Source organism: Sciurus carolinensis, chromosome 8, assembly GCF_902686445.1.
Source record: "Sciurus carolinensis chromosome 8, mSciCar1.2, whole genome shotgun sequence".
In the NCBI taxonomy this organism is placed as follows: domain Eukaryota; kingdom Metazoa; phylum Chordata; class Mammalia; order Rodentia; family Sciuridae; genus Sciurus; species Sciurus carolinensis.
In genome coordinates, this window is record NC_062220.1 from 50220230 (window position 1) to 50245762 (window position 25533).

A 25533-nucleotide genomic window follows, 5' to 3' on the forward strand; every position below is an offset into this window, starting at 1 on the left:
TTCTTGACTATCAAGTTATTAAAAAAAGTAAAGTATGACCACATTTGATATAAGATCATCAACGTGAATATAAATTATTAGAAATGATTTCAAGAGAAAACTTTCCGATGCCTTCCTATTGTACTTAGGATTAAACCTAAACTTACAACGTCTGTAAAGCTCCCTATGATCGAGTTTCTTCCTTCTTCAAACTCATCTCAAACTCAACTACATAGGCCTTCATTCTGTTCCTCAAACTTACCTATGGTACAACTGCCCTAATTTCCACGAGGCAGGCTTCTCCCTCTCATTCAAATTTCAGTTCAAATGTTAATTCCTCCAAGCTCCTGACCACCACCACCTCCACCCATCATTCTCTATCAAGACACCCTGTTTTATTTCTTCATAGACTATAACACTATTTCTATCTTACTTCCCCATTTATTACCTGCCTCCCTCACTAAAATACATACTCCTTACCTTCTCTCTCTTGTTCACCACTAAACTCTTATATCTGGCAAGAGATATTTGTTAAATATGTTTGGAAACACATAAAAGTTAGCGGGCTGTGGTTGTGGCTCAGTGGTAGAGTGATTGCCTAGGATGTGTGAGGCACTGGGTTCAATCTTTAGCACCACATATAAATAAATGAAATAAAGGTTTTGCGTTCATCTACAACTAAAAAAAATTTTAATTAAAAATTTTAATTAAAAAGTTTTTTTAGCATTATCAGACTTTTCTGTTATTTCTAATATCAATATCTGTCAAAAATAAATAGAAATAACCTATTATTATATGTGTATTTATTTTTTTAGCTGTATTTAGTTAATACTACTTTTTCCCCTTCAGGTATAAGATTCAGAAAACTCTAGGACTTAAGGTGTTTTTCCCCCACAAAGGAAATAGAATTTACAACTGAACAACTGCATAAGGTTCTAAAACACTGAAGAGTTCATTTACAATTGTGGAACATTGAAAAGACCAGAATGAAATGAAAACTCGGGGCTGGGGCTGGGCCTCAGTGGCACAGCACATGTCTAGCACGTGTGAGGCACTGGGTTTGATCCTCAGCACCATATAAAATTAAATAAAATAAAGGTCCATCAACAACTAAAAAATATTAAAAATAAATAAAAACTCTAAAGTCTTTGAAATTGCAACAAAATACTAAGTTATAAAATCAATTACTTTTGTAAAGCTGAGATTCTCAACAAAATTATTTTAACTTGTCTTTACAAAGAAAATATGGAACAATTTGTACGCTTTATTTCCTGAGAAGAATATATAATAGCTTAACTAAATGAAAAGAAACAGTGTTTAAGGAAAAATAGGAAAATTAAATGATAAATGACAGATCCAAATAAGAATTACATGATTTACTTTCATTCTCTTTTAAGGATGCAAATTTGTTTTATGAAGATGAAAATTCTTTTTAGTGTGAAATGTACATTTTCATTGTGCTATACCACAAATAAATAAGTAAACAAACCTGTTCTGTTTTCAGTATGTGAAGTTCCTGCTGGAGTTTATCATTTTCATTTGATTCAGTTGTCCCAGGTGAGGGTTCATGTGTTACTGATGGTGAAAGTAACTCTTCTTGCTTGTTTTCTTTTCTCATAGTCACATTTTCAAAAGAAATTTTATCCTTTGCCACTATTTTTGATTCTTCACCAAAATCTTCACCTACATTAAGAACTGATCCTCCAGAATCCCTGCTTGTTATAGTCACAAATCCATCTTGTAAAGAGCTTAAATGACCATCATACGTGATTATATTTTCTGCTCTATGATGGTTAATTATGATTTCTAGTTCTTTACATCTTAATAAAACTTGCTCTTTCTCTTGCTTTAAAGATTTGATTTCTTCACTGAGACAATTAACCTCACCATGTTTCTGTTTTAATTGCTCAGAAAGATTAGACAGTTTCTCTGATAGCTCTAGCTTTTCTCGATTTGTAACTGCAAGTTTTTCCATAAGTTCCGTTGTATCTTTTTCAACAACTTCAGTGATTTCTACTGTGTGAGCTACAAAAGTTTTGTCAGTATCAAGGATGGAACTTTTCACTTTCACTGTAGCTGGATTTATTTTTTGCAAATGAAGCTCTTCATTAAGTGCTTTAAGCTTACTTTCATACTCTAATTCTTGTTTATTTTTACAGTCTTCTAAATCATCTTTTATTTTGAGAAGACAAGCATATTCCTCTTTTAATTCTTGATAGTTAACTTCAAAATTTTTTTCAGCAAATGAAAATGTATTCCTTTGCTTTTCAATTTCTTCATTTAGCTGAATACACTGTAGTTTGAGGTCCTCATTTTCTTCAGTAAGTATTTCCACTTCCTTTTTCCAGTTAGTGTCTTTGGATATGGACTTTGAGTCTGTGAAAATCAACTTTTCATCTTGGTTATTAGCAGGAACATAATTTTTCAACATGTCCTCAAGATCTCTCTTATCAGCTTTAAGAAGGTTGTTCTCTGTTTTGAGATGGGTAAAAGTTTCTTGAAGTCCATCTTCTTTTTCTTTTATTTGTTTCTCCAAAAATTCAGTTTTAAGTTGTAATTTCTGAACTTCTTTTTCAAGAGTCCCCTTTTCATTTTCAATTTCTTTTTGCAGTTCAGTTATTTGAAGGGTCATTTCTTCTGATTTTGAATTCTGTAAATCTTTTAGGTTTGAAATTTCCAAAATTAACTGATTCTGCTTAGTTACCAAATTATCTTTTTCAAGCTGCATTGTTTCTATCTTTTGACTCATTTCATTTTGTAAGTCATCTATTTGCTGTTTATAGTGAATGTCTAAGCTATCTTTAAGTTTTTCAATATTTATTCGATGTTCGATTTCTAAATCTTCTTTTAGTTTCGAAAGTTCTTCTTCGTGACTAAACAGGAGCTGTGTTCTCAATTTGTCCAATTCGGCTTCTTGAGACTCTGCCATTCTATCCAGAACGGCATTTTTCTCCCGTTCCATCATTTCAAGTTTTATCTTGTAATTTGTAACTTCAGCTTCATGTTTTAATTCTAGCTCCTTCCTGGATTCAGACACAGATGCAATTTCAGCTTTTAAAGCTTCTACTGTACTAAGTGACTTATGTGCTTCATTCAGTTTACTTTCTTGTTCATTTATTGTCTGTTTAGCTATCTGAATCTGGTCCCTTAAAAAGTTGAGCTCTTGAAAAATTTCTTCAAGTTGTCTCTGTAGGGTAGATTTTTCTTCTGCAACCACTCTTAGTTCTTCCTTGAGTTTTTCCTTTTGAGAGTTAGTATATTGTAATTTTATATTCAGTTCATTTATTGCCACATTCATTAATTTTACTTGATCTTCACTAACCGTAATATTGGAATATGCTTTTAAAGCATTCTCAATTTCTTCCTTATGCTGCAGTTTCACCTTTTCAATTTGTGTCATATATTGTTTTAATAATTCTTGTTTCATCTGTATTATCTGTTTCCCATATGTCTCATCTAACTCTGCTCGCAGTTGTTCTAATTTTCTCTGCATTTCTTGTTCCATTCTTTGTACCATCTCAGTTTCAAACTGGTTTTCTTTACGGTTCCTCACTTGCATTTCCTCAACAGTCCCTGCCAACTGTTTAATTTCCTCAGAACATTTTATTTCTTTTTGCTTAGAATTAGTCAGTTCTAATTTCATACTTGCAATCTCTTGGTTCTTTTGTAAAACCTGTTGTTGTAAGTCCTCTAGTAGTTTATCAGTAGTTCTTACTTTATCCTTTAGCTCATTTATTTTTGTATTTAACGCTTCAATGACTGCTTCCTTTTCTTGTACTTCTCTTTTATTTGAGTTTTCTACTTTTTTATCTTGTTCCTTTAGAAAGAAAAGAAAATGAAACATAAGAATGACATTTTTTAGCTTCTGGCAACTTCTATTGCTTAGCTTCATTATCGAAAGACTTAGGTGTGTCTCCTCTTTAAATAATTCTATAAAAAGAACTGTTGGGCCTGACCCTCAATTTTTCCCATGTTGAGACCTAGGACTTATCTACCTGACAGTACTTATGAGCAAACAATATAGCAGTTTTATCCTTCTTGTGAAGAAATTTCTCTTACATAGTGCTGTGATTGAACATTTATATTTAAAAATGTAATCTAATTTGCCTAGCATGTGTGAGTCCTTCGGTTTGATCTCTAGCACCACCGGGGGAAAAAAAAAAAAAAAGCAAAACAAAACAAAACAAAACCAGTCTGACTAAAATATCTATAAACCATCACATTTCCATTTTTCTTATTAACTGGTCAAAATTCTAAATAATTAGTATTTTTGATAGCTAGTTATAGTACTACATACTTTCTAGACTCTCTCAAAAGAAACTAAAACAATAAATATAGGTCCCTCTCATGGATTCTAGTAAGTTGAAGGTATTTCATTAACAAGTGCTATAAAATAAGAAAAAACAACAACAGCAGCAACAAGAACAAAAGCAGATTCTTCTTTTGAGTCTGCCTTAACTCCATTCCTGGGGTCTTAAGTGAATCAGAAATTTAGGGATATGCAATACTTAAGCAATTGAACATCAGGTGACAACTAAGACCACTATAGTATGTACAGCATACCAACTTGGCCTTAGACTAGTTTAAACAGAAATTTAAAAGTACAGCAGATAATTTTACCCAGTTCCTATTTTGGGAATCAATTTTGGAACTGTAGATTAAGCTAAGACCAGACATACACTAACGTATATTCATTATCACAATTATCTAAGAATGACTGTAGTTAAACAGAGGCCTGAGGCCCACGATTTGGCTCAGTTACACAGTTTCATCAGTAAATAGTTAAGAGGTATAGATGCAAAGCCAAATAAATAAATTAAATCCACAGAACTAATGAAAATATAGGTAAGGAAGAAAAATTATCTTAAGGAGACAAAAGCCCTCACCAAACAAGACTTACAGGTGTCTTGAATGAATCTGTAGTAATATATTTAAAGTACTACCATATTTAAAGAAAGAGTGTCATAGCCTAGGAAAAAGAAAACCTCAAAAGAAAATGTAGACAGTGCCCAATTAAGTACAGTTCTTGAAAGAAGACCAATGCACCATCAGCCTTTGACATGAACATTAATACTGTGAGATGGATATAGCAGGTTATCTCAGTCTCATGCCACTTAAGATCTGATTCCTCCAACACCCCTTCATCTGATACTCAATAACAACTTTTTAATTATTATCTAGCTTTTAAAAATTCATTTGTCCATGGAAAGAAAAGAAAATCTAATGAGCTTTAAATCTGAAATTTGTTGATAATTATTTCTCATTGTAAACTCAGTCTTATATTTAGACTTTAAACATTAGCCTCTTGAACTAATTCACCTCTGATACAGCTCAAATATCTTTGACAGAAGAAGATAAAAATCTGACTTCTGAGCTTAAATAAAAGGCCAAATATTGCACTATATAAGCCAAGGTTACCTTGTGCAGCTTCATGATGGTCATTTTCAGTTAAACTGCTAAATAAGTAAAAACTAGTTTTGAAAAATGTTAACACTGATAAAATCAGTTACTCTTTTATTTCCATAAGGGGAAAGGGACACCCCTCATAAAAGGGAATACTTAATTCAGAATTGCCCAACACCTAATATGATTATAAATAACCAACAATAATTCTTCTTTCAACTATTAAACACTAAAAATTCACTGTTTATTTTCTTCATATTGCCTTTTTTCAAAGTATATGATTTTAAATCACTTGCTATGTTATAAAACTGATAGATAGCCCTTAGGTTGAGGACATGATGCCTCTTTTTTTTAGAACTACAACTGAAAGAGTGGGGAATAATACACTTCCTGTTTGTGACTATGATACCACAGAAAGTTTGGAGGATTAGGACAATGAGATTGAGCCTTTGACTATCAATATAATTACTTCTTTAGTTACTTTAATAGAACTACTTCTCAAAGGGATTAAGTTTTTGAAAAATGAGAAATTAAAATATAAATGTAATAAAAAGAGCAATAAAAGTATTCTTGCTAACATTCAAATAAACAGCTTATTCAAATTACTTGAATTTTAGATAATCTGAATTATACTGCCGAGTGAGAAAAAGAGAATAAAATCCTATATCTAGGCAATTTAAACATATTTAAACCTAGATTATCTTTCTACTCTTACCCTCTAGAAAGACACTTCCAAAGGCTACTGCTTTCTAAAAAAACTATTTTTTGCTCCCTGTACATTTTCAACATTTCAGTCTTTTCAACATTTATGCCCACTCCCCACCCTATAGAAAATGTCCTACCTATCTCTAGTAGTTATGAATTCATGAATTATTCATTTGCTTACCAAAACAGTAGTGAATAGCTACTATGTTCCATATATTATACCCATTTCTGGGCAAACAAAATATAAATAAAAATAGATTATTCCTATCTCAAATATTGCCTCTGCTGTTGTCTACCCTGAATCTTTTCTTCATGAAGCAGACCTAGCCAGAACTTTTATAACACTCTGTTAACTAAACTTATTCTTATTTTGTGGTGTCGTGTGTACATGCCACACCTCTCCATGCATTCAGTGAAGAAAGGGGCACATTTTAAGGTTCATCATCTGTCTTGCAAGGGTTGCTACAAAATAGGTGTTCTGTAAATATTTACATAATATTTAAATTACCTTAGTTGAAAAGCATGCCCTTTTCATAATTTTCATTTATACATGTCCTGTTTTTCAAAGAGTAGTCTCTGGAGTCAGACAACTAAGCTTTGAAATCTGCTCTATCAATACATCACTTGTGTACCTGGACAATTCCCTTCATCTTGCATTGTCTTGGTACCATCATTTATAAAATGGAGGTAATGGTATCCTTAACTCATAGGGTTATAGTTATGATTCAATGCATCAATATGTGTAAGATGCTTTGAATACTGCCTGTTATAGAGTGAGTACTTAATTAAGTGCTAGTTAATGCTTTTATTGTTATTCAGATGATATTCTTCTCTTGATAATTTCTCAACTTCTTGCAGAGCCTCCTAAGTTTATAAAATATGCTGTATTACATGTATTCTGTCTTCATTATCCACAAATTCCATATTTGTAAATGTGCCTACTTGCTCAATTTTATTTGAAACTCCAAAATCCATACCAATGGTGCTTTCACAGACATTTGCAGACATGCAGAGTGTCAAAAAATTTGAGTTCTTGTACAACAATGTTCAGCTAAGTTCAAACAAGGTGATCACACTCTGCCTTACTTCAGCTCTCCTAGAGAGAAAACCAGAGGACAGAGATGGCAGAGGCACAGTACAGTGTAGTGCAAGGAGCTCTAGCTCTGGGCCAATTAGACAGGATTAGAATCTCAATTCTGGCATCTCCTAGGGGGGCAGCTTCAGGCAAATCATGTCTGAACTTTGACTTCTCATTCGAAAAACAAAGAAAATGGAATCTACCAGGATAAATTGTTTTTAAGATTGAAGATTACAATCTATATGATACATTTCCCACCAGGAGCACTTATTTACTAAATAATTCCCCCAAACTAGAACATAACAGAAGTGAATAAAAAGAATCATCTGCATTTTTTTCTAATTAAAATTCATAAAATTTCTTTGTCAAGAATTTTATAATCATGGCTAACATAAGCAGAAATATATTTAGCGGGGGGAAAAGAATAGAAATTGTAGTTATTAAAATAGATTCTCAGGCTGGGGATATAGCTCAGTTAGTAGAGTGCTTGCCTTGCATGTTCAAGGCCCTGGGTTCAATCCCCAGCACCACAAAAAAAAAAAAAAAATTCTCCTGAAACTTCAGTTTAACATAGGCTGATCACTTTTAAGGAGTAGAATAATAAGTAGTATCATCTTTAAAACTATTATTATGAAATTCTCAATTGTTTTTGAAATATATTATTTTATACACTCAAAGAGATTATATCAATTATGAAATTTTGTGATGCATATGCATAAAAAAGATAAACACCTGCACTAAAAACTTTAAAGCTAATTACAGAGCGCTACAAGTAGGCTGACATCCTTAAAATATACATACCATTTCATATACTTTAATTTTCTCTTGTAAGAAACTGATTTGCATTTTGAAGTCTTCTTTCTTTTTTTGATAATCTTCTAATAGATGGTCTTGTTCTTCCAGCTGTTGTTGGTGAGTGAGGATCTGCTGTTTGGCTTGTAGTAAATCTGCAGCTGTGCTACTATGAGTATTGTTTCGCAGAGTTTCACTAGCCTGTAACTTGAAAAAAGAAAGAAACCTCAAAATATTAAATTCTGAAGTGACTACTTTGGAGAACAGACACTTTGTGGTACCCTCAGTCCACACTGGCTCTCTGGGAACTCTGCTCATCATAGGCTTAAGATCTCAGTTGACATGCTGCCATAGCTAATAGGTAATGTACACTTTGGGTAATTAGCCTAAGAAATTATCTTTCACATGATAAAACTGAGAAAACTGGGGAAATAAGACAGGTAGACATGCAGAGAGAAATTGGGATAAAAGTTCTTTCTGGATTTCTGATGACTTTTCAGACTCTAGTTCTAATTTCTCTCAAAGGTCTGATTGTATTTCTGCCCTTGAGTTCTATAAAATAAGCCTGTATTCTTATCTTGAACTCCTCCCTTTTGTTTAAGTTATTTCAAATTGTTTTCTATTACTTGCTCTCAAAAACCCTGATTAATGCAATTATATTACAGTTCTAACTAAAAATAAATGGATATATTTAGTTATCAGTCTAGTTACCATTTAGACTGATAATTAACATAAAATCATACCAGAGTTGGAAAAGATAGGATGTAACTACAGGTTAATTTCTGTAAAATTACACCTGATAAAATTCTGTAGAATTTTAAGATAAAGACAGGGGAGAAGTACAAAGAAAATAATGCAAGAAACCATCCAAGAAGTATAAATTAAATTCTTGGTTAACATAACACATACTCTCTAGTTTTTCCAGTATGAATAAGCAAATGGTTTTGTAACAAATTCAGATATGTTCTGCAAAGTGAAAAATTTAAATTCATTATAAAAATCAAAAAAATCTTGTTCTACTAGTAATACTTACGTGTTGTAATTGAATCTGTAACTTTTGACTTTGTTCTGTCAATTCCAAAAATTCTCTCATTGTTTCGTCCTTTTCTTTTCTTGCTTGTTGTAAATTAGTAGTGAGTTTAGTTATAATGCCGTCCCTCTGTTTTATAGCTGCTTCAAATTCTTGCAACTAAAGGAAACCAACGAAAAGAATTAAAATTCTTTAAATTTTTTTTAATATAAATCTGATTACCATTATTATAGGCAACATTTTTAAAAATATGAGATTCAAAACAGTGGAATTCTGACAATTTGAAAGCTATTTATTAGCTTTAAGAAATTTGTTTTACTTCCAAATCAATTTGAAAAAAATTATGTGCACAAAGGAAAAAATATATGTGGTCTGGCTTTTCCATATATCTACTTCTAGAAGCAAAGGCCTTCTTTATATTGGGGAGCTCCCCCAATCTGTTACCAGGCAACACCACCAACTTGTTTCTGAAGAGGACGAATCTGAAATATATTCTGTCATCCTCATTAATGTCTCATTTCATCTTGATTTAATAACTGACTTCTCAGTATAAGAGATGTCATTCTAACCACAGAGGTTATTTACAGGGACTCGTTGACATTCTTAATTGGGTTTAAGTCATTTTTTAAAAAATAAAATGTGATTGATACCATAATTTTCTTTCAGGCTCATTAGAAAAACATCTGTCCTGAAATTACTCAAGTGATTTCACTCTATCTGTGAAGTTAAATAAACAAAGTCCATGTATGTTAACCCTATTAGAGGAATTCTAGTTGTAAATGGGGTTCTTAATGCTATGTACAAGAACCAAAAATCACGATAACCTTAACACTTATTATTCTCATTGTTACAGTGTATACAATATACCATTATTAAAATTTCCTATTTTTGTTTTTGTGAGTAGCAAACCAAAGGCTACAGAAGGTAAATGTACCTGATGTAGTCCTTCTGTTCCATAGGTGGCCCTCATTTCTTCTAGTTCTCTGTTCAGCTCTTCAGTCTCATGTTTCCCAGCCAATTCGTTTTCTATTAACTCTAGGTGGGTCTGACTGTACTGTGCTCCTTGTTCAGAATAGGAATCATCAACACCAAATTCTTCTTCCTAAATAAATCCAAGATTTTAAGTAATTCAGTACTAGCAACACTCCTCAGAGAGAGGAATTTGAATATTGAATTCTATAGCAAAGCCCACTTTAAAACATCACTCATTACTTTGAAGTTTAATTCTTATGGCAACCTAGTTTGCCATTAATGTGATATTACCTTAAAAGCACCTAAATAGAATATCTGCAAATTTTATTTCAACTGTATTTTATGATAAAAACGAGATAACTTTGTTTTGTTAAACAGGAAAGGCATTTAGAAATCATACACAGAAAGAATTACATGCAGGAAAAAGCTCTGTTAGTAAGCCAAATAGTTTTAAATAGTACAAAACATTAGTATCATGAGTAGTTTTATATACTGTACCCTTAATAAATCGGTAGGCTTTTCTGTTTTCATCAGAGAGCTGCAAGTATTTGCCTGTATAAAAACAATTTCCTGATATATTATGATCTTAGACAAAATTTTATTTAACTAACAATATTTCTACTAACTGTGTATCTTTTACATCTAGGGAAAATGTCTTATTAGCAAGCCAAATATGGCAATTATATTTAACTGAAGTATCTAAAAGACACATCAAATGCCAATCATTCCTCAAATATCTGAGTTCTTACAATGCAAAAGACACTTTCATTTAAGTGAACTGAAGTTCTAAGTGCAGCTTCTATTTCGTCTTTGGGATAACTATAAGCCTCAAGTTACTATATCTTTTTTTACAAAATGCTTCCTTAAAATCAGCTAAATATATTTTTAAAAATTAAGCCCTATTTATTTTCAAGCAAAACCATTTACTGGTATAAATTTATTAAAGGCTAGTAAGCAAACCAAGGGAAAGGATGGGAGATAAAGAGGTAAAGAACACTACCCGAAGAACTTTCCTCAGAGAAAAGTACTACTGCTAGTCATGCCAACTCAGACAGACGTAAGGGCTTTCTTTAACATATCACCACCTGTCTGTATCAAAGATATTTTGTAGTAGGAGAAAGGATGATGACAGAATGTATCTAGGGTTTATCTAGTGGGAAATTAATTTCCTATCAATCACTTAGTAATTGCCTTTTTACCAGTAACAATACAAAGAACAACTTCATTCCTGCCCATATCTTAAGCCTTCACAATTCTATGTTAATAGGACCCAAGATAATGAAATTGTTAACGCTGAAATTTGTAGGACAGAGTAGTCAGAATAGTCTAGACTTAGGATTAAATCTATATGAGCCATAACATTTTCTAAAAAGTGAAAATCCTAGGGCTGAAGTTGTAGCTCAGTTGTAGAGCATCTGCCTAGAATGTGCAAGACGCAATCCCCAGAACTGCCAAATAAAAGGGGGGGGGGTTCTAATTAAGAAATTTTTTTTATCAGTTTGATTGCTTTGCTTTTATCCTAAGAATAATTTCTGAGAAATAAAAGGAAGGCAAAAAAAAAAAAACAACTTTCATGTAATGCATTATTGTAATTGGTGAAAAACTGTCAGAATGTAGTAGTTCTAATTCTAGATAGAAAATCATGTGATAATTTTTAAATTACAATACTTCTAAATTTCAATTAGTTTTTCATGACTCAGAAATGATACATTCTGATTTTAATAGACGTTAAAATTTCTATTTTGAAGTAATAGTGTAATAAAATGGATATTTGTAAATATCTTCAAAGATCATGTTAAGCAAAGATCATGTCAAACATGTTAACAGTATTACATAAATTAGTTATTAGTTATAATAATTATATTAATGTCTTCTATAGCCAATGTTCAGTTAGTTCTTCTCTAATTCAGGTAAAACAAATTTATACTGCCCCACAATGGGTTGGTTGGGATTGATCTCCATGTAGTTTTTGGCCATCTTATAGCCCACTGTAGAGTTGTCTTGAAGTGTCTGAACTGTCATGAGCTGCTGTGTTCAATGTCCAGGCATAAGTGCTAGCCATAATGCAGCAGGTTGGAGATACAAGTCTACTGCAGATTGTCACAATCTTCTTAACTAAGATTCTCAACTTCTTAACTAAGATTTCTTTCATAAGCTTGCAGAAAAGTTCTTAAACTTCACCTCACTCTCCTCCATTTTATTCTTCTCAACCTCATCTTCAGTTAATTGCAGGCCTTCCCATCAAATTCCTTGAGCTGCAACGTGCAATACTCAGCAAAACACTACCTCAAAGCCCTATTTGTGCAGTCCACAAAACCAGAATTAGTTATCTGCTCTCTGCTTTCAGCAGTGATAAGACTTGAGTCTCCTTCATGCAAGAAACACTCTGACAGAGAAGTGATCTCACCTCCAGTGAGAGGTGTGATAGCTCAGTAGTTCAGGAACGCATCAGTAACTTCCAAGTCCTCATAGCTTCCAAGTTTTAGAATTTTAGAGGAATGCCTCTTAGAATTTTTTTTTTCTTTTTCTTTTCTTTCTTTTTTTTTTTTTTTTTTTTTTTTTTTTTTTTTGTAGTTCTCTTTATCTTGTGCCAGCTCAGAGAAAAGCTCAAGGCACTTCTTTTTTTTTTTTTTGGGTGCTGGGGATTGAACCCAGGGCCTTGTGCTTACAAGGCAAGCACTCTACCAACTGAGCTATCTCCCCAGCCCCAAGGCACTTCTTAATAATGTCTTTGTGAATGACTTTCAAGGTGTTGCTCTGCTGGAGCATTTTCTTAGGAGATGTTCAGGGGCAGGTCCTCAGAGTCAACCACACCATGCATAAAGCTGAGATAACTCTGGTTTGCAAGGACAAGGCCGGCATGAGCAATTTAGCTATTTAGTTTCAAAATAAAAAGAGCTGGAAATGTAGCTCAGTGGTAGAGCACCCATGGATTTAATCCCCAGTAAACAAACACACACCCACACTCGAACAGCAACAAAAACTGTAATATGTTAATTAAAGAACATAAAGAGTTTTTCTCTTTGTTAGAAGCCTACAATAAATTGAGACTCAAGAAATACACTAAGGTGCTTAAACATTCAAAGTAAAGAATAATTTTCTGTCCTCTAAATTTGGAGCAAAGAAATGAAAATCATATCTAAAAAAAATAAGATAACAAAATGATACTTATTACAAACATATAAAGAAGATAGGTATTTCTTAAAGAGACCAATGCCTTATTTTATAGTTTATCACCTAAAATAAAAATCACCACCGTCAGGCACAGTGATGCACACCTATAATCCCAGCTTCTCAGGAAGCTGGACAGGAGGATCACAAGTTCAAGGACAACTAAGTGAGAACCCATCTCAAAATAAAATTTAAAAAGGGCAGGATATAGCTTGATGGTAGAGTGCTTTCCTAGCATGTACAAGGCCCTGAATTCAATCCCCAGTAACACACACAAACACACACACACACACACACACACACACACACATACACACACACGCATGTCAGTATAGCAACATTAATTCCAATAAACATGTTTATATATATATAACTAGAATTCAAGCATTTGTAAAAAGTATTACTCAAAATTATACTAAATTATGAAATTTTTACAGTACTAAATGGCTATCTTAAAATTGTCATGGATCCTAGAAATGCAGACTCAAAACACTTTCCTAAAAACTAAAATAGGGCCTCCATATAATTAAGGACTATGCAAGTCAAACAGTTAAGACTTTAGCAAACAATTGAAAACAGATATGGCAGTAAAATATAATATTAGGATTTCTATCCATTTATATTATATTACATTAAATTATATTACATATATATAGAAGCATGGAAATTCATAAGAAATAAAGTACCAAATCAATAATTTCAATATATCAATTTTATCTATGACATTTAAAATCGTGATATGTTAGTCTTACCTCTGAGGTATAATCATCGGCTGTTGTTGAAGTGTCACTTTCCATCTAAAATAAAAGTAGAACCTAATTACAATTATGATATTTTCCCCCCTGCTAAATATCATACTGTACCAAAAAAAAAAATCATACTTTACTTATAATAAGACATTCCTGTTAGTAACAATGAAAGAAAATTCACATAAAATACCATTTAAAAACTAGTAAAAATTACCCAAATCTCTAAAACTTTCATTTCATTATGAATTATAATGGCTAATAAGGCATATAAAATTTATCGCAAGGCTTTTTTATATATACAAAAGTACCAAGAACTTTCACACATGTACAGTACATGTCCATTTGTAAGTTAAAAGCATCAAAGAAGACACCATTCCTCTAATTCATGTAACTCTTCTAAATAAAACTAAGCCCTTAAAATGTTATCAGAAAAGTTCGATTTTTTAAAAAGAATCATCAGCTCTTGATGCTAAAAAGTAATACCTTGAAGAGAAAATAACCACTTTCGCTGTCAGAACAACTTTAGAGCTTATAAAGCATTCCAAAAGACATTCTTGCTTCACCCTCATATCCCTGGGACTTGGGTAGGAAGTCAGTGACTTTGCCAAGATTCCCTCAGCTGGGTGCTAATGACTTTTAATTGCAAGTACTTTCCATTTAAGGTAGAATGTTTTAAAATCTGGATGAATACTTACATTAACAGGAAAGACCTGTTCATGCTTAAGTATTTCTCCACTGTTCAGAGTTCTCATTACTGTGGAATCATTAGTCAAAGTGGATTCCATTTCTTGAGAACTATTTTTGTGTATCTCCTCACTCTGTGATTGATCAATATTCAAGCCATGAGCATCCTGTTTACTGGATGAGGTGTTCTTCTTTTTTGGCTTCTTGTGAGGATTTTGTCCATTCAATCGAGCTCTTCTTTGTCGAAACTCAGCGAGCTACAGAAAAAAAGTGTCATTATCATCAAAGATAATTTTTCTTTGGGATCACGTTCTTTAAAAGATCAAACTATCACTAAATAAAAATGATGATAAAGGACAATTTTACGGTTTTAAGAATAACTATTGGATTGAATATTTGGATTGCAAAGAAACTATTAAATATTGAGGGGTAAGAAATGAACATGTCAAGTCTGAAAGAAAAGGAAATTAGCTGAGTTAGGTAGAATAGGGGAATATAGGCATTCTCATTCACAGTATAATCTCTGAATTTAAGATTACATGAAAATACAAACACAAAGAGCTCCAAACACACTTGCTCTGTCCCACTACTTTATACTAACGATAATTAGCCTATTAACTATACAAATGCTCACTGCAGTCATATTTATAATGGGAAAAACTTATAAATAACTTAAATTTTAAACAGCAGTGTTTTGTACCCTTTATCATTTGCCTATCATCATAAGTTTTACCAAACCCTAGTCATTGATACGTTATCACATACTTCATATATTTTAACCAGTGTACTTTCTTTTTTTATTTACATTTTCCTTTCTTTTTTTAAAAATTTTGATTCATTGTACACAAATGGGGTACAACTTTACTCTGGTTGTACATAAAAAAGAGGTGATACTTTTTTTTTTGTGGTGCTGGGGATTGAACTCAGGGCTTTCTGCATGCAAGGCAAGCACTCTACCAACTGAGCTATATCCCTAGCCCCAGTGTACTTTTTTAATTTAAATTTATTTTAAAAGGAGATGTAATCCCTGACATAAATTAAAAGTTAATATCACTTGTTATTTCTTTTACAAGAATAAGTTGAAAATAAAAGTAATGATAAATCTATTACTGAAATTTTAGTTAGGAGCTGAGGTTATGGCTCAGTGGTACGGCATCCATCTTGCACTCATGAGGCCCTGGGTTCGATCCTTAGCATCACAGAAAAATAAAATAAAGGTACTGTGTCTATCTACAACCAAAACCAAAAAATACATATTAAAAAAAAAGAAAGAAATTTTAGTTAGAGGTTGCTAAAGGTTTTGAAAGAAATAGACAAAATAAAGGAGTACTAGGGCTGGGGCTGGGGCTCAGTGGTAGAGAGCTCGCTTAGCACACGTGAGGCCCCAGGTTCGATCTCCAGCACCACATAAAAATAAAATAAAGGTATTATGTCCACCTACACCTAAAACAAAATAAAAAAAGATTTAAAAAAATAAATAAAATAAAGGAGTACTAAAGATAGATAAGTATCAAACAGATTTTTGGTTATTATAATAAGCAGAAAGAAAACTTTGAAAAAGGTAAAAACTTACAATACTATCCAAAGTTTTTTAGTATCTAAAATATTTCCTTACCAACTAAAATCAGAAGTACACATTCCACACTAGATAACACTAGACTAATTATGGTGAATCTATATTAAAAAATACAAATGCAAACAATAATTGCTAGTAAAGACTGTGATACAATAGCATGTATAAAATAGTATTGGAGAACAATCTATTTTTATGAAAGGAAAACTACTCTTAATTTTTAAAAAGATCAGGCAAGTCTTAGACTCACAGCCTTCAATAATTATATCTAGTTTGGAATTAAATATCATTTGTATTCATAGGCATAGGTAAATTCTGGAAAACCATAACCATAACAACTTTGGTTTATCTCTGGAGTTCAGATTACAGGTATTTTTCCTTTTGCTCACTTACATTTTCTTTTTCTAAACATAGTAAGTTTTCCAATTTTTGTATGAAGAAACTACTAAATGAATTTCTAAATTTAATTTGAGCTCTTGAATCACTCTTAAGAGAAGAAAAAAGAAGACCAAGTGTTAAGTTTCTTTCTGCCTTAAAAAGAGGAAGTATATGTTTAGAATTATCATAACTATTAACCAAACCAATCACAAAGACAGCAAATTTCTTATTATCTAAAGTATTAAAGCAATCTTGCTAATGTTACTATCAAAATATGTAGCAAATATGTTATTTATAAATAATATATTTTATACATAAATTATCTGCTATAGATGAAGAAAAGCATATAAACATGTCCTGTTCCCTTAATGAAGACATTTAATTTGTAAGGCAGAAATAGCTAATAACTAGACTTATAGAATGTAAAATATATCACATTTAAAATTTTTCCCAGTTATTAAGTAACTACTCATTATTCTAAACTGTGTGTGCTGGAGGAACAGATGCAAGACCAGTTGCTTCTATTTGCACATTATTAAGCTGCTGGAATGTACTTGAACTATTCAGAGGATAGAAGATCCATTCTTAAAAATAAACTAACTAGAATGCTGGCAAATATTTTATCTACAAATAGAATCAGAAGTCCAGATCCTTCTGAAGGAATGCAATGCCAAAAAATAAATACTAATAATGAAACTTCTTGAAATATCATGTTTCTGCATTAGAATACATTTAGTCAGCAGAATTTATCAAGGCAAAGATAAAGATTTTGCTTAAAATTTCAAGTGTTTGATTATATAAATAATTTATATCATTTATTCAGATGTTGAGTAAAAAAAAATTATTAACTTTGCATTATAAGAATGACTTAGGTCTAGGGATGTGGCTCAGTAGTAGACTGCTTGCCTAGCATGTACACAGGCCCCAGGTTCGACCCTCAGCACAAAATGAAAGAAAAATAAATAATGAAAAGTTTGATTTTTAAAAACAACAAAAAAAGCCCTCAAGACAAGATTATCCATTACTAAATGCAAAAAGTAGTACACATATATGGAATAAAAAGTAGAATGGTTCCATTATAGTATTTAGAATGAATCACTTCTACAGACATAAAATTATAAAGATATTGTTTTAGGCCTATATTACCTATTATATAAAGGTATATTATTTCTTTGGAAAAACTATCCAGAAGGTAAACCCCATGAGGCCAAGGACTAATTTTTTTTAACTTCTATATATTCAAAGTCTAGAACAATATTTGATAAATTGTATGAATTTTTAAAAAGGATAATTTATCTTTAACGGAAAAGTCACCACTAAGCCAGATGATATAAAAGGCATATCTAATCTTACTTTATTAAAAAGTTCCATGGTTTCAAAATTAAAATGAATAATTTTCTAGTTACTTGAATCATTCTTTTTTTTTTATTTTTATTTTATTTTTTTACGTTTACATAGGGTAATGATGTTTATTTTCCCCTCCCCCCAACCCCTCCCACCCCTCTTTTCCCTCTACACAGTCCTTCTTTCCTTCATTCTTACCGCTCTCCTTAGCCTAACTCTAAACCTAACCCTAAACCTAATGCTAGCCCCTCCCACCCCCCATTATATGTCCTCATCCGCTTATCAGCGAGATCATTCGTCCTTTAGTTTTTTGAGATTGGCTTATCTCACTTAGCACGATATTCTCCAATTTCGACCATTTGCCTACAAATGCCATAATGAATCATTCTTAAGAGGGGAAAAATAAAGGAATTAGACTAAATAAATTTCTTTGAGCCTTAAAAAGAGGAAATATATGACTAGAATTACTGTAACTATTGAACAGACCAATTACAAAACTGGCTTATAAATGAATGAGAACATAAAAAGAATTCTCATTAAAACCTCCCTCCCTCCACCAAGAAAAACAAAACAGAACAAAAGTTAATTTCTCAGAAAAATAATGTCCACAATTGCTTTCTGGCAAGACTCCTATGTGATAAAAATGTGAAAGGAATAAGATCATATCACGTATTCAATTTCTTATAGTTACTTAAACTATTTTCATTTTAAATCTGAAAGATGGCAAGCAAGCAGATAAGCAAAAAAATCTGAATCAATTAGGTAACCATCTGATACTGAAATGATGCACTTTAAATTACTAAGAAAACATTTATTCTAAAACATGATGAAAATTCAGACTACAGCCATCTGTGTTTGTCATTTGGAAGCCAATTATAAAAGTGTTAACATATGTAGTCACAGAAATAGTTGCAAGATTTACTGGAAAGATATTATGTTCACATATATTTATCTTTCAAAACTGGACCAGATCCCATGTAAATATCTTATCTTGACCAGAACATGAATAAATAACTGAATATAAATAATAATTATTCCTTAAACTCAAGATTTATAACTTTATAAATGATCATTGTCAATGAAAATGAATTTTCAAAATGTTATATGAAAACATACCAAGTTTTTATAATGTTCTTTCAAAAATAAATGACTAATTGAAGTCTATTCAGGTTTCTGTGTGTCCACTGACTGTTTACTACATGCCAGGCACCATGCTAGATGTGAATATGGTTCCAACAGTTGGACTTTTCAGTGTAGACAGACTATTATTAAATGGATTGTGAGAAATAAGGGTTAGAGCACAATTTCTTTAACCTGACAATCATATTCATATATATAAATAAGTCTATATATATAAATATATATTTTTATATTTATGGAGAGAGACAAACAGAGATGTGTTGCGTTATAGGAAACCGTATTGTCCTGATTTTCTCAAAGGCCTTCCAAAAGAGATGTGGTTGTACAGTTTTATACCTGGAAAGGATATAATTTGGTATATGTCATGTTGTAAGTATATAGTTCATTGATTTAACAAATACTTACTGATCATATGTGCTATGATAGGGCATGTAGTGATAACACATATGAATTCTCAAGAATTGTAATCCAGTAAGAAAGATAATATTAAACCAATAAAGATAAACACAGAAATATGTACCTTCGAGTTATAAAAAGTGCTTTGAAGAAAAAGTAGAGGCATTAAAGAGAGCCTACAACAGAAATTCAGTTTGTGGGGTTGTGGGGAGAGGTCAGAAAACATCTTACTGAGCTAAGAATGTAGAAGCTGAGATATAAAAATCAATGTTATAGGTAAAATAAAAATCAATATAATCAGTGGCAAAACAGGAGTATCTGACTCCAAATCCAGCCTTTCGTCATACTAATTTGCTCTTAGGTATTTTTAGATCCTTTTTCATTATATTTCACAATTCTAGAACATTAATTTTAAAGACATGAATAAATGAAATCACCAAACTGACAAGTGTTTTTTGAACAAGATTTAGAGGGAAAACACAAACATGACAATGCACACACACACACCTCAAAGAGAATGGTACAAAATATTTTTAAATGTGTAACTAGTAATCTCTATAGTGTTCAAAAATAACCATAAAGGGCTGAGGCTGTAGCTCAAAGGCAGAGCACTTGCCTAGCATGTGTGAGGCACTGGGTTCAATACCTAGCACCACATAAAAATAAGCAAATAAAATAAAGGCATTCTGTACAACTATAAATTTTTTTAAAAAATAACTATAAAAAGTGATTTTTATGTTTTTGCTGTATAAAATGTAAGAAATCCTAATTAATTATAATGATGTTGACTGTTCTTTTTAGTGATATCATTAAACCTTTTTAATATTCCTTTATGGATGATAAATAAGAATGCTATATAAACTATAACAGCAAAACTTTGGTGGCCTAACTATGGAAACAAAAACAAGATTATAACAACTGACCTAAAAACCAGCTGAAGAAGGGCAAATGAAAGCAAAGATAAAAGCAACATTTTAAGGATGCTCTGAAGCATATTTTACAAAATAACAGAAAGGTACAAACTAGGCCTGGTACATGCCTGCAGATCCAGCTATCTTGTAGTTCCAGCTATTTGAGAGGTTGAGGCAGGAGGATCACTTGAATGCAGGAGTTTGAGGTCAGGCTCAGAAACATAGCAAGACACTCACCCCTCAAAAACAAAAAACTTGGAAAAAATAGTGCTAAATAAAAATATGGAAATCAAGAATGGAAAAGGCCACAATACATCATTGAGCCACCAAACCTGTTTATATCCTATAATCTCATTTAATGCAATTTTTTTTTTTTTTTTAAATTTAAGGCGTGGATCACCTTCAAGTGTAAAAAGAAAAGAGAGTCTGTTGCTTAGGGAATCATCTTAATTTTGTGTATTTCATTGCCTGTATTTCATACAGTAGACACAAATATTTCTTGAATTTCAAAAGAATATGGATTACACATAATATAGTACTTGGTTGTTGTTATGCAGCAAACTAGGTATGTGACAATGGACAAGTCACTTAACATCAGGAGAACTCAGTTTCTTCAAATGTAAAATGAAGAGACACATTAAGATTACTTCCAGGTCTTAGGGGTTTTTGGAGAAAAAATTTTCAATTATTTCCTTTCCTTTCTCCTTTCTGTACCCTCAATTCTAAGGAAAGTAGCATTTTGCATAATGAAAAATTAGAAATTGTTAATTGAAAATACAAGTCAATAAACAGTATATCCATTACTAAATGATCCCGAAAGAAAAATTGTATAGGATATAGAAAAAGTGGAATGATTCAGAGTATTTAGAATGAATCACGTCTAAGTACACAGAATTACCAAAACATTATTTTATTCCCATGTTACTAAGTGAAGTAGTATTTCAGAATAACTAGAAAATTCCAGAAAGGTAGGAATTTTTAGTAGAAATCAATCATTATATATACTCTAAGCCTAGTACTACATATAGTCTCTCAATAACTGTTGAATTTTTAAAAACTGATTTTTTAGGGAAGAGGCAACACTAGGCAGTAATTACAAGCATTATTTCTCAGAACTTCAGAACACCTATATAGTTTCTTTAACAAAAACAAAACAAAAACAAAAATAAAAAACCAACAACAAAAAACTACTATGATATCATCAGGTCCATGGCCATACATGGCTATATTATTTAACAATCATACAATGTAATATTATGCAGCTGTCAAAAAATGTTTAAAAAAAATTCTAATGTGGGAAAATGTTCTCAACATAAAGCTGGGTAAAATAAGAGCATTACATTGCACAGAATGAATCAAGTGGAGTTTTAAAATATACTTGTGCAGAGAAATAAAGATTAAAAACAAATTATTAAAAGTAATTACTTGTGGATTATGAGACTATAGGTGATTTTCTTTTGAAAGATCTTTGCTGCCTTCTACCCCTACATATCTTTAAGGAATATTCACTGATAATATTATCATGGATTCATGTGTTAATATAACTATTTTTTTATGGTGCTTATGTTTTTCACTTAATCTGCTTATTCTATATATACAGATGCACGCACCGAGGTCTCTGTATCTAGTATGCACATATAGATATAAACATACACCAGAAAATATTTAGGTCATGAAACAATCTTTTCAGTTTCTTCAAGAATCAATACAATGATGTTAGCAGTAGTACATCAAGATAGAGTGAGGAACAAAGTGATAAATGCTAAAGCAGTGGTTCCAGTTTCATATTGGAGACTCATCTCATTTTACCATCACACTGGTTCCTGTTTGTAATGAAACTGTGTTTTCTTTTTAGCCTGAAATCAACTAATCCAGTACTCCTGGCTCTAGACCAATCAAAAATCAATGTGAGAGGTTCATTTCAGATGCTTGACAGAAGGTGTCTAGCAAGAATATCATTTACAATTGCTACTTGGGATAGTCTTCTTAGTCTCTGTATGCTTATGTCTCAGGCCGTTTCCTCCCACCACTGCCACCCCACCCTCAATAGTAACTATTTTTTAAAGGATAATAAAACTACATACCTACTAGAAATCACATTCAAAAGGGCAATATTCAGATACCACCTACTTCTGCTTTATTTCCTTGTCATTACAATCATTACTAACAATGAATAGTGAAAAGAATGGCACTTTGCCCCTGATCTTACCTAGATCTGCATATTATGAAGTTTAATCTCATTAAAAAATAAAAAATAGCCAAGTGGGGTGTGGTGGCACATGCCTGTATTCTCAGCAACTCGGGAGGCTGAGGCAGGAGGATCTTGAGTTCAAAGGCAAACTCAGCAATGGTGAGGCACTAAGCAACTCAGTGAGACACTGCCTCTAAATAAGATACAAAATAGGGCTGGAGATGTGGCTCAGTGGTTGAGTGCCCCTGAGCTCAATCCCAGGTACCAATAAAATTAAATAAATTAATTAATTAAATAAATAAATAAAAAATAACAGGGCACAATTCATAAAATAGACCCTAAAGCAAAGTAGAAATACTCTCAGCAGCATAAATACATATGATTTTATTATCTGAGTTTTTTCATTTTTAAGTCTAGATTATAGATGTTTTTTTCTGAGAAGCATATAGTTTTGGCAAGAAATATCAACTAAAAAATAAAAAAACTGCTGCAACTGGTCAGTTCAGGATTCCATGTTAATGGTCAATGGGTTTCCAAGTGTCCATTGATAGCTCCCAGGGATGTCTGTCTGATAATTTACATAATGAAATCAGGTAGATAATATAAGTTCAGAAATAATAGTTTTGTTTTTTTAAATTTTTATTTTTTGGTTGTAGATGGACACGATACCTTTGTTTTATTTACTTATTTTTATGTAGTGCTGAGGATTAAACCCAGGGCCTCACACCTACTAGCCAAGCGTTCTACCACTGAGCTACAACTCCAGCCCTAATAGTTTTTGATTTCCTCTTTCTTCCCCATTCTCAAAGATACTACTATTAAGGGACTAAAGGAACCACAGGATCATGATTTCTATACATTTCTAAACCCTTGGCACTTGCAGACAGAAACTAACACAGCAGCAGTCTTTGTAACAGTAACAAAATTGGAAATTGCCTAAATGCTCATTGATGAGAATGGATACTGAGACAAATTTCAATAATGGAATACTATGCAAGAGTGAAAACGCCCTACATGATATTAAACAAAAAGAAAATAACTGAAGACTTCACATGATACCATTAAGTTTAAAAATAGAAAACTAAATATAGTTTATGTACATCTATGTGGTATAAAAAAGCATGGTGATGATAAATTCAGAACTGTAGTTACTTCAGGTGATAGGGAATTAGATAGGGAAAGATTTTTAATGCTTTTGTACTTGCATGTTTCTTAATATAGATGATAGGTGTAGAGGTCTTTTTTTTTTCATTTGTCTTTATCTTATATATACATTTAATACACATTCTTTTGTAAGTGACACACTATGTAGAACTTTCTTCCTAGGGATCTGACCAGTACTCACAACTCCTACTATCCATGACATCCCTGCCTGCCCTCTTTAGATGAGAGGAGTGAATCAATTAGATTCTTCTCTTGAAATTAGGGAACAAGGAGGTAGCAGAGTTGTCCAGAAAGGTTACAGAGGAGAGATATCTTGTAAGAAGGATTCTAAAATTAGTGCATAATTTGATCCTCATGTAATTACAGCCATGCCACTAAAATGACCTTTTAAAGTACAGTATACGTGATCACCCTACTAGACAACTTGCAGACCAAAACACTTTTCTCTGATTCTAATAGTCAGTTTTCCTTCTGGCATTAAATCATACCAATAGAAGCACATCAACTAAAGTAACTGGCTCATAAGAAATCAAAATATATAGTTACTCAAGTATTGAAAAATCATGCAAAGTGGCTCTATCAATGGGTTTTTAAACTTTACTGCTCACTGAAAATCCTTTTAAAATAGTGAGACTTGGTTCCCACCAGATTTCTGATTTTGGCATGGGGCGTGGTTTAAACATTAAAAAAATTTTTTTTAAAAAGTTTACAAGGAGCTTCTAATGTACAGTAAAATTTGGGAACCACTGGCTAGAGGTTTATTTTATGAGATTTGCTTCCACCATTTATATAGTTTTTCTTTGCCTTAAAATTTTTTAAAAAATGTATTTAGTCGGAAGCCACTCCATTGTATAGCATAGGTTTGAGAATCTATTCTATAATTTTTGTTCATACACAAACTGATGTGTAGGTAAAGGAAGTTAATATACAAATAAAAGAGTGTAAGATATGGAATGAGACAAGAAATGATGGAAAGAATGGCATCAATTTCCCATGGTTTTTCAGATTCTACTCTTCTCTGTCGTTCTTCTGAAATGTCTGCATTTTTACAATAAGCCTTTCATATCTCATCTCCACTTAACTAATCTTAGTTTTTAGAATTAGACTGTTTACATTTAGCGATCTTACATCAATGCTTCGTATTTTTAAAAAAATAATTTTATTGCTTCATCTGTATAGCAGGAACATATACCTACCACCTGGTGGCAGCATACCTACCTAAACATAATACATTATTTGAAAAGAACCCTCGCTAGGTTACAAACATAACAAATACATTTTTAAAAAATATTTTCTGATATCTTTAGGATAAAATCCATACTACTTTTAAGTGATACATATGGCTTCTCATTATCTGATCCCAGCCTATTTCTCCAATCTAATATTTTCCTATATAGCTTTAATCTTCTCCACTCCAACATGATAATGATGGTTAAGAATGGCTAATAATTCTTTAAGACTTTTTACAACCTGACAATATTCTAAAGTGTTTTATACTTAAAGGCTGTCTTCACAACAACCCCAGTGCCAACACAGGTACTATTATTGTTCTTTTCACAGATGAGTTACTGAGGTAAAGAGAGGTTAAATATAACTTCATAAAGTCATATAGCCAGTATATGGCAGTCACAATTGATTCCAGTCTGGTTTAGTTTAACCTGTTAGCCACAACAGGTTTGACTTTTCTCAACAAAATCTTTGAAAAGTTGCTTTCCTCAACAAAATCTTTGAAATATTCCACTCAGATGTCTCGTAAGGAACTTTTAATACAATATATCCCAAACTGATTTCACAATCTTGCCTGAAGTAAAAAATTAAAACTGTTCCTTTTCCTTTATTTTTCTTAGCGATAACACCAACCTTCTTTCCATGC

General features: G+C 32.0%; 1 protein-coding gene across 8 annotated transcripts in view; it reads right to left on the reverse strand.

Moving 5' to 3' along the window:
• The window catches only part of Akap9 (A-kinase anchoring protein 9), a 125331-nt gene that overhangs the window by 89602 nt on the left and 10196 nt on the right, over positions 1-25533 (reverse strand). For 6 of the 8 annotated variants that reach the window (XM_047560053.1, XM_047560050.1, XM_047560047.1 and 3 more), the window contains exons 2-8: positions 14575-14820; positions 13883-13927; positions 10458-10511; positions 9922-10089; positions 8991-9146; positions 7967-8164; positions 1469-3796 (exon numbers count right to left, since the gene is read on the reverse strand). In XM_047560053.1, coding sequence (XP_047416009.1) covers positions 1469-3796; positions 7967-8164; positions 8991-9146; positions 9922-10089; positions 10458-10511; positions 13883-13927; positions 14575-14820 — 3195 coding nt within the window. The remainder of the gene's footprint in view (positions 1-1468; positions 3797-7966; positions 8165-8990; positions 9147-9921; positions 10090-10457; positions 10512-13882; positions 13928-14574; positions 14821-25533) is intronic. The other 2 variants (XM_047560049.1, XM_047560054.1) reach the window with 1 other exon arrangement.